The 14,532-nt window shown below is 42.5% G+C and overlaps 1 protein-coding gene across 5 annotated transcripts in view; it reads left to right on the top strand.

Annotated features, from left to right (window-relative positions):
• The first annotated feature begins 793 nt into the window (after positions 1 to 793).
• Positions 794 to 14,532, top strand: part of ELAVL4 (ELAV like RNA binding protein 4) — a 138,372-nt gene continuing 124,633 nt past the window's right edge. For 2 of the 5 annotated variants that reach the window (XM_070509977.1, XM_044770758.2), the window contains exon 1: positions 829 to 976. In XM_070509977.1, the coding sequence (XP_070366078.1) occupies positions 959 to 976 (18 nt within the window). In that variant the 5' untranslated portion in view covers positions 829 to 958. Of the gene's footprint in view, positions 977 to 14,532 lie in introns of all 5 variants that reach the window. The other 3 variants (XM_070509970.1, XM_070509973.1, XM_070509967.1) reach the window with 3 other exon arrangements.

Raw genomic sequence — 14,532 nt, 5'->3', positions numbered from 1 at the left:
CTAAGTTTCCTTCAACCCAGTAATTCTTACTCTTACATGTATTTCCTGTGTTTTGAATCAACATAGATTTTCTTTAGGCAATAACGGGCATTCTCAGCAACCCAACAATTTGTGAGTTTCTGAGCCCTGAAGATGGAAGTGTTACAAAGATTAGAGAGGGCCGAAGAAGCCACTTTCTCATTTTTAATGATCATCACATTACCCAGCACCGGACTAACTGTATCATTCAAAAGTCGGGTATGGTTTAGGAGGCCACAGTGTGACTGAAGGGCTCTCCCAAGCCATACAAGCCAACAAACAATTTTACTTGAATTTATAGTCACAAAAGTCTTGGTCATCTTGTTTGGAGTTTAGTGATGTCAATCACTGTCTCCATTTCTCAGTTTACTTAGACACCAATCGACTGGCCAAACGTGACTTGAAGCACCTAGCGAAAGTGTCCACTTTCCCTTCAGGAGACAGACCACCTTCCTCATGCGACTTCCTCTAAAGAGTAAGGTTTATTCTAAGTAGGTCACATTTGTAAATCCTCAGGGCTTAGCACAGTGTTTTGCCAAGAACATTGGTACAAACGGTGTTGATGGACTTCAATTGCAAAGAAGCTACCTCACTTAAAATTTAAGCACAGCTAGTAGCAGTACTGGAGGAAAGGGAGAAGATTTATTCATTTAACTTTTTGAACAGAGACTCGATGCCAAGCCCGGAGCTAGGCGCCAGGGCCGCGACAGGAGCTTGACTCGCAGGGATCGGTCCTCTGGGTCCGCGCGAGGCGCCCCCTGGAGGCGGCGGTGAGGGTGGCGGCGGGGACGGCGGCGGGGGTGGCGAAGCGGCCGCGCCGCGCTGGGCTGGTGAGCGAGCGAGCGAGCGAGCGCGGTGCGACTCCGCGGACGTCCTCCCGCCCGCCGCGTCCCGCCCCGCCCGGCCTCGCCGCCTCGGGCCGGACCGCGCCGCCTGGAAGATGCGCCTCAAGAACCAGGTAGCCGTGCCTGCGCCCGGCCCCGCGTCCCCGACGCCCCGCCCACCCGCTGTCACGGGCGCCGGCGGCCGCGCGGCCACGTGGCCGCTACTCGGCTGCTCCCGGCGCCCAGCCGGGCCACCCCGACTCCCGGGGAGGGGGAGGGGGGCCCTTGCAGGAGGGAACCGCCCCCGCGCGCCCCTGGCCCGGGGACTCTTGGCCACCTCCTCCGCCTCCCATCTGGCGGCTCTCGCCTCGCAGGGCTCCCGGTCACTCCCGCAGCGGCCTCCCGAGACTTCCCGGGCCTCGGGGTAGACAACCGAAAGTTGGGTCGGCGCGCGCCCCCTCCCCCGCGACAGGCGACCCTGCGGCGCAGAGACGCCGCCGCCCCGAGCCACTCCCCTTTGCGCCTTTTTCGAGCCATCCTTGTCCTCGGAGTGGCTTTGCTGAGCTAGGTGGTGGCGCCAAAAAGTCCGGCGGCTTCGAGCGAGCAGGGCCCCAGGGTGCCGGGCGAGCGAGCGCGGATCCTCAGGGGCCCCTCTGCGTGTGCGTGTGTGTGTGACTCCGGCTAATTATCGAGAAGCAGCACCCTCCGGTGCCTTTCTCCCATTATAGCCTGCTGTGGACCTGGTGCTCGGGATATTTCTAGATGGAAATAGAGGGCGCTTCCTCTTGTTTAGCGGAGGGAAAAGGAGGCTCAGGTGTTGGAAAGGGTCTATTTGTGGGTTGTGATTGTTGTCTCTCTTTGGGCTTAGGGTTGCCTAACGTTTAGGATTTAGTAAACACACGTCTTTAAGTCTTGGACTTGTCGGAGACGAATTTTTGTAAAAGGGAGAGACTCTCCCCTCCTCCCACGTATGTTAAGGGATTTAGGGAGACCACAGGGAAACTGAGGGGAGGGACTTCGAGAAAACAACTCCAGGTTTGGGGGAAAATGAGTCATGTTGATTCCCAGGGTGTTAGCGGGTACCGCTCAAGGATGGTAGTTCTTACAAAATCTTCCCTTTGGGCGATCAAATACCCGCCTCCACGGCACAGCTTGGCAGGAGACCTGTGAGTTCCTGAAAGCATAGCTGTGCCCCTTCCCTAGCTGCTTTCTTTTAGTAGAACCCCTTAAAGAGGCTGTCTCGCATTACCCTCCTGCGTTTGTGTGCCTAGTCTTTTATATTTTGTAATACTTGCAAATTGACACTGAACAAGCTTTAACCTCAGTCATTTCAGAATAAGTTTGATGTTTTAAGTGAGATGTGAATGGAGCTCCATTCATGAGGGAAGTCGTCTGTGTGAAGTGTTTTGTAAATGTGAGTGGGTTGAGTTTAAAACACTGAATAAAATTAATGTAATGAGGAATCAAAAGGTTCAATCCAGATGTGTGCCTCCATTCCTGCCTAATAAAGTGACAGCGCAGTGCTGCACAGCTCCTCTCCTTGGGGTTCCTGGGTAGAGTGGACTGTGGCACTGTGGCTAAGAACAAGTGGATGGTTAGATTCCTTCCGTTCATTTTCTAAACTACTAACCATTCCTTGGAGCTGATGGGGTTGTGACCCATCCACCTGTATAGAGGATTTTTCCCCTCTCCTGACTACTCTAGAAATATGTGAGGGATTTAAGTGCAGGTTTTCAGTTAAAGAACTTGTAAGTAATCCTCTTTAGTTATCCTTAGTCTTAGTCTCTGAAACCTTTGCTTGCTTGTTGAGATAAGGCACTTGGGTGCGATTGTAATAGAGGTGGGGTTGTGAATTAGAGCTGGTGGCCCCACTAATTGCACTGCTTAGTGTGTGTTTGGAATTAACAGAGAACTCTCTAGCATTTGTGTAGAGACAATGTAGTTTAGCGTGAGGGATTCTAATTCAGATATTCTTGGTTCAGGTCTGATCCCATCCCTCAGTAGTTATGTAACCTTGCATAATTAATTTCTTGAACCTCCCCGCCCCCCCCCCACCCCCCGCTCTTTTATTCCCAATAGACCAATCAGGATAATACCAACCTTTGACATGGGAATTAAATAGAATACCATATATGTGCATTGCCTGGTGTGTGGGCACTCAGTCAATACTCCCATTGTTAACCATCTCTAACCAGTAACTGTTACCATCACTGCTACTATATCTGCTTAAAAATACCTACCTGTGCTTGGGGAGAGAGGTTGACTGCAAAGGGGCACAAGGGAACTCTGGGGTGATTGAAATATGCTATATCTTGATTGAGGTGTTGACTACAGGGGTGTGTCAATTTGTCAGAACTCATCAAACTGAACCCTTCAGATCTGTGCATTTGATGGGATGTGCATTACATCTCAATAAAATTAATTTAAAAAAATTAACCCCAATAAAGTGGGAGTTGACACATCAGCCTAATTCTGCATAATCTAGTGATTCATTTCCAGAGGCCCCTCTGCGTTTGAGCATATCTTCTTCATGAGTTCATGTTGGGTCATAAGAGACATAGAGAGAAGGTGCTTTCATTTTTCAGGTTGTTGTCAGGAGTGATGATGGTCCATGGAGGAGAATGACTGTTTGGCTTGTGCTGAGATTATGTTTAATTAGGAACCTGCATATGGTATTAATTTTTACTAATAGCCTCTTAAAAACCAGATTAAAATGTTTTATTTGATCCAGTAGTGCTTATTTGCATAACATATCCATGTGGTAAGCACAATTCCTGAAAGGTCATAGTGATTTTTCATCCTTTTCCTTGCTTTCAAGAAATTCTTTGCCTTGTTAGTAGTTAAGTGAGATGCCTAACATGCTTTTAGCACAGTACCAGGTACATAGTAAATCCTAATATATGCTCTTATTGTTTAATTGATATATTCACATTCTTCTTTTTTTGGAGGTCACAAATGAACACCATATAGACTTTAATGTCAATTCACTATAAAGATGCTGTGAAAAGTTTTTGAAGTGGAGATAAGACAATAATTATTAATAAGATACTGTAAAAATAAAATCTCACTTATCTAAACATAGTGGTCATAACTTTTCAGTGCTAATTCTTGGGAATACAGGCAAAAGCTACGATGGAAGCAAAAACAATTCTGAGAAGCAAAAAATATGGCACAAAGAGTCTGTTAACCTGTCCACATAAACAGACAAGCTCCTTGGACCCTCCCTCAAGCCTTTCGATTCTTATTTGAAGCATAGTTCTAACGTGCTTAGTTGCCTAATTTCTCAGCCTACAGCAGATTAAAAGGCTTGGTAGTTAGGAGATGCACCAGAAGCTTCAGTAAAGGTTAGCTGGAAGTGAGGGACAAACAAGTTACAAAAGTAAGACGTGAGAAATCAGTCTTAATCTTAGGTTGAAGCAGTAATTGAATTAGAGTCCTGAGTAATAATTGCCAATTTTGTTGGAAATTTCAATTTTATCCTTTAAAAGGGTTGCATCACGGTATACTCTATTTTAAAAGGGAAATAGCATATAAAGTGTATTTTAGGAAGATTTCCATCCAATATGATTAGAATATAAACTTTGGTTTGTTAAGCGGCAGGCTTTAGTTATCTGGAAATTTTACTTAATGTGGAATGATTTTATTCCTTCATGATACCGCATAAATAAGGTATCTGTTGATATTCATAATTGTGATTTGTGATTGGGAACTGGATTTTTAAAACTGCATTCTTGGGGCGGGCCCCGTGGCCGAGTGGTTGGATTCATGCACTCCACTTTGGCGGCCCAGGGTTTTGCCAGTTCAGATCCTGGGTGCAGACATGGCACCACTCATCAGGCCACGCTAAGGCGGCGTCCCACATGCCACAACGAGAAGAACCCACAACTAAAATATACAATTAGGTACTGGGGGGATTTGGGGAGAAAAAGTAGGAAAGAAAAAAAAAAGATTGGCCACAGTTGCTAGCTCAGGTGCCAATCTTTAAAAAAAAAATTTTTTTAAACCCACAAAGAAAACCCCCCAAAAACTGCATTCTTCTTTTGATGCAATGATTTAATGAGATGAATCAGACATGGTGTATGTATTAGGGTGCTAGGGCTGCTATAATAAACACCACAGACCAGGTGGCTTAAACAATAGAAATTTATTTCCTTACAGTTCTGGAGGCTTGAAGTCCAAGATCAAGATGTTGGCAGAGTTGTTTTTCTGAGGCCTTTCTCCTTGGCTGTCTTCACGTGGTCTTTCCTCTGTGTATGTCTGTGCCCTAATCTCTTCTCATAAAGACACCAGTCACATTGGATTAGGGCCCACCCATATGACCTCAATTACTACCTCTTTCAAGGCCCTGTCTTCCAATACAGTAATATTCTGAGGTCCTGGGGGTTTAGGACTTCAACACATGAATTTGAGGGTGGAGAAGGGGTAGGTGGGTGCACAATTTAGCCCACAACACATGGTATCTGCGAAAAAGCTGTATTTGTTCTTTCAGAATAGCTTAGCACATAGTATATGAAACAAGTCAGACTTTAATTCTTGTTTTGGAACAGTTCAATTTGGATGTAAACCTTGTAGTTCCCAGTTGCAGCAAGAAACCTAAACATATCCATCAGATACCAACACACACACCCCTTTTATGTGTGAGCCTGATTACAACTGAAGCAGAGCTGGGGTCATTGTCCAAACTGAGTTTAATCTGTGACTGGGTCCACTAAAAATCGTGTCCTTCATTGATTGAGAAAGATGGCTGTGCAGTGGCTTCCTGATCCTTCTGACTCTATCGCACTTTGGGTGATGGAGGTAGAAGGTTTGGCTTTCTGGAAAGAACCCATTTAACCTTTTGATACCTTCATACCTAGTTGTGTCATTCAAGCTCTTTGTTTGACTTTCCAGATATCTCTGCAACAAAATAATTATACTAATCTGTCAATGCATGTTTTCTACATTTTCAAGCCGTGAATTTATGGACCCAAATTTGTTGCATAAGCAACCTTTGTTCCTCAAATCAGAGCCTGGCAATAGTTTACTCAGAGGTACCTAAACTGCCCAGTTTGTGGTTTATTCCCCTTACCAGTTTGAAGTTCATTTCAGCTCCATATGTTCATGCATCAGGATGTGATATTTTATCTAAAGAAAAGAAAAAAATCTCTAAACTTATGTTGTGCAAAAATGGATACCACATGTATTATGTGTGTTACTACCAGTTTGTGCTAATTGACACTGCCTCTGAACAACTGGCAAAGTGGCTAGTGTTGACGTTGCAGCTGCCACAGAGTTCCCAGTTGCTTTAGGAATTTTTACATTTTGTGAGTGTAATGACAGAGTTTACAGTTATCCACAGTGTGTTAATTACGGATACTTATTATCTGTAGTACCAGGTTGATGCTTGATCTTATATTTCCTTTAATATAAATGTTATGGCTTTTACATTTAGTTATAATGGAGATTAATCATCATTTATATGAGTTTTCACTTATAAGCAAAAAATTTGGAACAAATTATAGTTGAGATGAAGCTATTAGATTTAAAATACATTGCCAACGTAGCTTTCTTTTTTCAACTTTTAAAATTTCCCTTAATAAAAAGTTGCTAATGTCAGTGAGACTCCTGAAACCATTTCACGTGACTGGTTGGATGATTGGTTGGTTAATTCCTTTATTTAATGAATATTTGTTGAGTGTCCAGTATGGGCCAGGCCCAATGTAGATGCTTGAGATACATCAGTGAACAAAACTCAGATATCCCTGTCAGCAGGGATGCAAGGGGAGATAAACATTAAAAATAATCATAATAAACAAGTACATTATATAGCATATTAGAAGGTTATAAGTGCTCTAGGGAAAAAAGTTGAGTAGGATAAAGAGGATCAGAAGCTTGGGCAGGGGGTTGCAGTCTTGAATAGGGTTGGCCTCATTGAGAAGGTGACATCTGAATGAACTTGATGGAGGTGAAGGAGTTGGCCACGTGGCTATTCATAAGCAGAGGGAGCAGCCAGAGGAAAGGCTGTAAGGCAAGAGTGGACCCAGAAGAGTTCAAGGAACAGCAAGGAGGTCAGTGTGGCTAGAGAGGAGTTAACAAGAAGGAAAAAAGATTATAAATTGGATTATAAGGTTTGTATGCTGAATAAATATTGCCGTGGTTCATCATCCACTGGTGAGTGGATAGATGCTTAGCTTATATACTGAGCACATTGTAGATGCTCTGCAGAGGTTTCTTGAATGTTTCTTTGGCAAATGAATTGGTGCTCATTTATAAGAACTGGTCCTGAACCACAATAGAAAATGGAATAGGCTTCTAGAATTATTGCTAATTCTGGGGCTGGCAAAACTTAGAATTGGAGATGGAGGGAAGGGGAAAGGTCAGGAAACAACATGGAAATGCTGATGTGTAGGTGTCCGTGTCCTGCCTGACTCTTGTCACACCAACCTCACCAGGGAATTAATTTTTCACTTAGACCTAAGCATTTGGTACTGGTAAATTCCTTTTCAGTTGGGTTTTTGTCCTCACCGTTTGAACTTGTAACTGGAAAGAGAAAATTCCAGTGTAGGGCATAATCTTGATTCCAAAGTTTGAGATCTGTCAACCTCAGGGGACCCATATCATAGCTTGGCAGTAGTCTTTCTTGTTTACTTTTTACAAGATGTACCTCATAATTATTAAAATTGTGTATTTTGTTTACAGTTTACAAAGTATTTTTACCTGTATTATCTCGTTTGACTCTCAGCAAATCTGCATGAGAGATAGACAGCCATGGTTCTATTTTGGACTGGGTATCTTCCATTTGCCCTCCACGTCTACTTTCTGGCCTTTTCCCCATCTTTTCTGTAGCTTTGGAGGCTCATCTTCATAGACTGCATCAGTGAGCTCTCTTTCTTTCTTGCCCTGTTGCTTCTGGAAGGATTCAACCACTGGGGGTACTGGCAGGGTATCGGAAGGAAGAAAATGCGAGTTCTGGGTATTTATTCACTCAGCTCCCCCTCTGCTACACTACTGGTTAGCAGTGGCTGTGTGGAGGCCACAGCCCCTATCCATCCTACAGCTGCAGCTTTCTCTCTCTCTCTCTGGGTTCTCTCAAGGTCTATAGGGGTGACAATGGGCCTCCAATGTTGCTAACCCCAGAGTGCTTCATCATCTCTTGGTGAATTCCCTTCATTAAATCTTGCTCAGTTTTACTCTTTGAGTGTGCCTTCTATTTCCTGACTACAACACAGCTTTAAAGATGACAACGTAGAGAAGTTTGACGACTTGCCCAATGATGGAAATCTGGGAAATGACAGAGTAGGGACTTGAATCCTGGTTTTGTGACTCAGAGGCATAATCAATTTTGAATATACCACAAAGGAATATATCCCAACTGGTGGATACTGTTGAAAAGCTTTTTACTTTGGTCGGCAATTAAAAGTGTATTATATGGGATTTTATTTATTGGTATTTCCTTAAATGTAGAAGGGCCTCTGTAAAAAGTAGGGCTCTTTAAAAAGAAATACTGTTCCCCTCCTTGCCAAAAAAACAAAACAAACAGACAAAACTCTAAACATCTTCATAAGAAAAGCATGGAGGGGCCAGCCCTGTGGCCAGTTGGTTAAGTTGGCACACTCTGCTTCGGCGGCCCTGGGTTTCGCCGGTTTGGATCCTGGGCGCAGACGTGGCACCACTCATCAAGCCATGCTGAGGGGGCGTCCCACATAGCACAACCAGAAGGACCCACAACTAAAATATACAACTTTGTATTCGGGGGCTTTGGGGAAGAAGAAGGAAAAAAAAAAGATTGGCAGCAGATGTTAGCTCAGGTGCCAATCTTAAAAAAAAAAAAAGAAAAGAAAAGCATGGAGACAAAATCAGAAAGCATTTAGACTGTTTGCTTTTCGTTATTCATGGTGATGAAAACTAGGGACAGTGTTAATAGTTAATAATCTGATTTCCCTTTTTCATCTCTCTGCTGGTCTACCATGAAATCCTCTTTACTTTTGCCTTACTTTGCAGTCTCTTCCCCTCCAACTGGTCACCAACAGCAAACATTGTCTCTGAAATGTAAATCTGACCCTGTCATTTCCCTATCCCCCACTATCCACAGGATGAAGCCAAAGCTTAGGGGTTTGTCATTCCCCGTCTATCCTTAGCCTTATATCTAACCTCATGGCTCTCCATTTTCTCCCATTAAATCCTCCCCTTGCTCCAATATTAAATTATTTGCAGTTGACCAAACATGCTTCATACTTGTTTTTTCCTATTTGCGTTTGCTGTTCTCTTTGCCTGCAGTATCACCATTCTTGACCCCAGCCCCATCCTCTGTCAAGAGAACCACTTACCCATCAGAATTCTGTTGGAAAACATCACATGAAATCTTTCGGACCCCACAGGCAGCGCTGCCAGACTTGAGGAAAGAAGCCCAATTCCTTGAGGACAGAAACTGGATCTTATTCATCATTGTATCCCCTGAGTCCTGGGGCCTGATCTAGGGCCCTGCGTTTAGTGGACAATCAACAAGTACTTATTGAGCAAATGACTCAGTGTGGGGCTCCTTCAACCAAAACCTTTACAAGTTTTGAAGTTGTTTTTACCGATTTCAATTAAAATGTTAGAAAGCTGGGGTGAGGATGGGAGCAAGGAAAAGATAAAAAACAAAAAAAAATCTGAGTTGTCGTTGACTGGAGAGTTCCTAAATAGAGAGTCCATGCCATGGAGGCATGTTTTTGCTGCTTTAGAGGCCTGAGTGGGGCTCTGTACAACTTCAGCCTCTTATTCGGTATACGGACAGACACCTGTGGTTGACCTGCAATAGCTTGCTCTGCTGCTATTGTAGAAGGGATTTTCCTTTTTTTTCCCCCAAAGATCGGTTGGCCATCTTTTCCCTACATCTCTGATATTAAAGGTCTTTTGCTTCTCACAGCTTGAGTTTCTGAACAAAGGGTCATCTGAGAAGCAGCACTTTTGAGGATCTCGCTCAGGTCATTGGAACTAGTGTTCCTGAAAGTGCCTGGTGCATGACTGTAATAATAGAAGTCGGATCCCAAGTTTGTATTACAAGTAAGAGTTTTATACTACAGACTCTCCCTGTCCACTCAGACTGTCGTTTGTTGAGGGGAAAATGATACTAACTGTAATACTGTACTGTAATTTGAGGTCAAATTACTATGTTGTTTGGAGACATGTGGCAGAAGGACAGAGCTCACAAAACTTTAGTAAATTACTAAAATGGGACAATCTTATTATATGTTGAAATAGCACTTCTCTCCCCTTTGTGGATGTGATCGATTCCTTTTGGGTATAAATTATACAAAGTTAGAGTATTCTTATAATAAAATAATTTCAAAAGGCAAGTGGTACTAAAACATTTTTACCAAATTAACTTGAATTTTTTCTGACTTTTGAAATGGCAGAATCACAGTCTACAAGAGTGAAGTGATCAGAGTAAACTAAAGTTTAATGATCTGTCCTCTCTGCCCTCTAGTTACAAAATGGTGTCATATGGAGTCACAGTGGACCATGTTCTGCTTTCCTAGATAAGTCCTGTTCGATGGGAGACATTCTCTAATTCCTAAGCCAGAGAACAGACTTAATAAGTTTGCCAGACCAAATTGGGATAACCAGTACTGTAAAGGTATCATAATAACCAGGGAAAATTGGATGTAAATGGGATGGAGTCACATTCAGCAGGGATGAGCATGGGATAGGACAGGGAAAGAAAAATTAAGGTGGAAAGAAAAAAATTAAGGTGAGAAATGTTTGTGAGTACCAGCATTATTACCTGTTTGTAGCGTACCCTTGCACTTTTCTCTTACATTTTTTTCACATAGAAAGGGTGATATAAAAGGAGCATGAAAATCGAAGAATAAAAAGTAAAAATGGAACTCTTAATTAATGGTAAGAATTCTGAGATAATTCCTTTATCACAAGTGTTCTTGTTCCTATATTTATTATCCTGGTTAATGGAATGTTCACTTCCCCAGTGGCCCTAGGCAGAAGAACCTTGAGGAATTATCCTAGATCCATACCTCTACCTTACCATCCACATTCACTTACAGTCTCTGGGTCCAGATAGTCAACCTGATTTCTTTAGTTAGCCAACATTTATTGAATGTCTACTGTGCACCTTATTCAGACATGGAGAACAATATAGAGAAACATTGCTGCCCTTGTAGAACTTGCATTTCCTTAAATATCATATTTCTCTGATTTGAAGATAAGCTTCCTGAAATGGAAACCCGTTTTTACAATCAGTGTTTGAAAAAAAATACGAAACTAAAACTTAGCGAGTTGTAATGTGGTTATGATTGCCTGTACGTGAGCGAACTTAGTAAAGCTCAGAGCAAGTATCTGTTCAAGTGTCACCTCAATTGAATTGTTTGCATTTAGAAGCATATACAATTGAATTTTAACTTAAATTTGTATTCCTAGTTATAATTTAAAAAATGTTAAAAAATAGCCAAATCACATGAAAAGATGCCCAACGTTAGTCTTTAGGGAAATGCAAATCAAAACCTCATTGAGATACCACTTCACACCTACTAACATGGCTATAATAAAAAAACAAAAAATAACAAGTGTTGGTGGGGATGTAGAGAAATTGGAACCCTTGTATGTTGCTGGTGGGATTGTATAATGGTGCAGCCACTGTGGAAAAGTTTGTCAGTTCCTCAAAAAGTTAAGTATAGAATTACCATAGAACCTCCACAATTCCACTCCTAGGTGTATACCTGAAAGAATTGAAAACAGGCATTCAAGTACATGTACACACATGTTCATAGCAGCACTATTCACAATAGCTGGAAGGTGGAAATAGCCCAAATGTCTATCAGCGGATGAATGGATAAACAAATTGTAGTATATCCAGACAATGGAATACTATTCAGCTATGAAAAGGATTGAAATTCTGATACAGGCTACAACATGGATGAACCTCCAAAACATACTAAATGAAAGAAGCCAGACACAACAGGTGACATATTATATGATTCCATTTATATGAAATCTCTAGAATAGGTAAATCCATAGGGTCAGAAGGCAAATTGGTGGTTGCTAAGGGTCAGGGACCGGGAAATGGGGAGAAACTGTCTAGGGAGTTAGGGATTTTACTTTGGAGTGATTGAAATGTTTTGAAACTAGATAGGGGTGGTGATTGCACAACATTGTGAATGTACTAAATGTCACTGAATTGCTCACTTTAAAAGGGTTAATTTTATGTTATGTAAATTTCACCTCAATGAATATTTAAAAAAATATTATACTGTGATGCAAAATTGAAATAAGCTACTGTGTGCCCTGAAGTCTGCCTGTCATACACCATTCAGTGCAATTGAAAACAGAATAAATTGTCAAGTCTCTTTATATAGATCCTAGAATTTCAGAGTTCAGAGGTTGGTATGATTTTTTCATGTGTCGTCAAGGACTGTCATTTAGACACTTGACATCTATCTGTCAAAAGCTCAGCTTCCAATAGGACTTGTATGACTTTTCGTGATACATAATCAAGTATGACAGGGATAGCCACATTCCTTTTTTCCTCAGCAGCTCAGAGTACATCAGTATGCCCCACTCAGGAATCGTGTTGCCCTTTGCACCTAAGGCATGGAGTGAGCACTAGTGGTAGAGTTGCAACTTGCCTGGGACAGTGGATCCAGGACCAAGATCCAGAGCAGCGACTAAGGACTTTGTGAAGCAGTCTCCTGCTATTGCTGTGTGGAGGAGGGCCTGGGCAGGCTGTAGGTGAGAATATGCTAGACTGGCTTCTCCTCTAACCACTACACTACCACCAGCATTATCCCATTTGCAGCAATGCTCTCCCACTGTCATCTGCCAAGTTTCAAACAGGTCCCAGAACTCAATGGCACTGTGAGCTCATGTTTCCACACCCTTATAGGCTCAGAACCTCTACCCTCCCACACCTACTCTATCTCTTGGAGTCTGGCTGGACAAAGCTGGCTGCTTACTTCCTGTGGGCAGATCCCTGAGTGCCTTGTAGCACTCAAGCATGGTTTATATTCCTCATTCAAGGTAATTTTTCTTCTTTTTCTCTCGTTAGGGAGAAAAATAAATAAACACATGTTTAATATACAGCAGAGCATCTCTATACATTATAAAAAATCAAAACTTTACATAACCAAGACTTTGGAAATCAAACAGAAGAAATGCCAATAATCCTTAGTACCTTTGAGTATTGTAATATCAATTTGAGATTGTAATATCAATCCTAAAATATCAAAGAGGGCAAGTTCACCAGCCTGGATCATAAAAAGCAGGGTCCCTGTGATGCTCTGCTTGATTGTCAATGACCAAAAGTGATGGACAGGATCTTTGCATAATAGCTTCTTTTTATTCATAACATTATATACAAATTTAGTTTTCAAAGCTTAAAACTTAGATGGGCTTTAATAGTGGCTATTTTCTTTAATATTGTTTTTAATCTGAATATCTGTCCTGGGCAGAGCATCTCCTCTTCAGAAGGGCTACAGAGACCATGGGCTCCTTACTCCTTTTTATCTTGCTCAGGTCAGTTTACACATTTATCTTTCCTGCCTAGCCCCTGTAGTCATTTGACTTTGTAATTCCCAACATAGACTCAAGTTTTGCAGTTACATGTAATTGTACAGATAATTTAAAGTAATACCAACTACTTTAATAGTACATACTGAGTTCTGGGCACTGTTTTAAGTGTTTTATCTGTATTAACTAATGGAAGCCTCACAACCCTGTTAGGTAGGGCGGCCACCGTGGAGGTGTGCCATTCAGATCTCCCTTCAAGAAAGAACTCCCTTTATCTGCAAGGAGTGCAGTTAGATGACAGCCTGCAGTTGCAGCGCCTTTAGGCCGTGTTCTTCCTGGACAGCCCTAGCCAATGACAGCACGGTGGGGATCCTAGGGCCTGACCATTTCTACCCAATGTGGGGACTCTTCTTACGGGAAATCTTGTTCCAGAGCTCCCCATTGGGTTGGCCAAGCCTTTGTCTGATCTAGATTGTGGTCTGAGCCTCTCCCTCTCCAATTCTACTTCCTCCTCCCTGTATTTTCCCAATAAACTGATAAATCTCTTGCATTCTTGACTCTGTCTCAGTGTCTGCTTCTGGGAGGATTCAACGGATACAGTTTGGTACTATTATTACCCTTATTTTATAGATGAGGAAACTGAGGCACAGAGAAGTGATTCAAGGTCTCACAGCCAAATGAGTTTCAATGCTCTTAATCGTGTTCTTAACCGTTACGGTATGTTACCTCTGCATTCTAAAGTTCTTGTTCATCCAGTTAAGTACCCTTTGTATCCCAGAAACTCTACTGGGTTCTGGAAATACAGAGATGAATAATATAGCCTCGTATCTCAAGGAGCCCCTAATCTAGTGGAGAAAACAAGTTTCACTCTTTGCTATAAGTGCAATGGTGAGATGTGTGGAAGGTGCCCTGAGAGTCTAGAGAGAAGGAACCTAATTTCTGCCAAATTTCTTGATTCCTCTACCCCTGGCGTGGACATTCCTTTCCTCTTCTTATCCCCCTGGCCCATGCCATCACATTCATCTGGGATGCGTGTCATGTCCTCTCACCTCCCAAAACTGAGCTGGGCATGACTGCTCTGTATGCTCACAGGAACCCTGTCTCATCACAGCACACTCACCTTAGTTCATGTTTGCTGGCCTGTCTCCTGCCTATCTGTGTGCCCAGTGCCTAGTGGCGTGCCAGCTACAGAAGTGTTTGTTGAATCAAT

The sequence above is a fragment of the Equus asinus genome, chromosome 5 (assembly GCF_041296235.1).
Source record: "Equus asinus isolate D_3611 breed Donkey chromosome 5, EquAss-T2T_v2, whole genome shotgun sequence".
Lineage (NCBI taxonomy): Eukaryota > Metazoa > Chordata > Mammalia > Perissodactyla > Equidae > Equus > Equus asinus.
The sequence above is the reverse complement of the archived record's forward strand: the minus strand, read 5'-3'. Positions and strand labels throughout refer to the sequence as shown.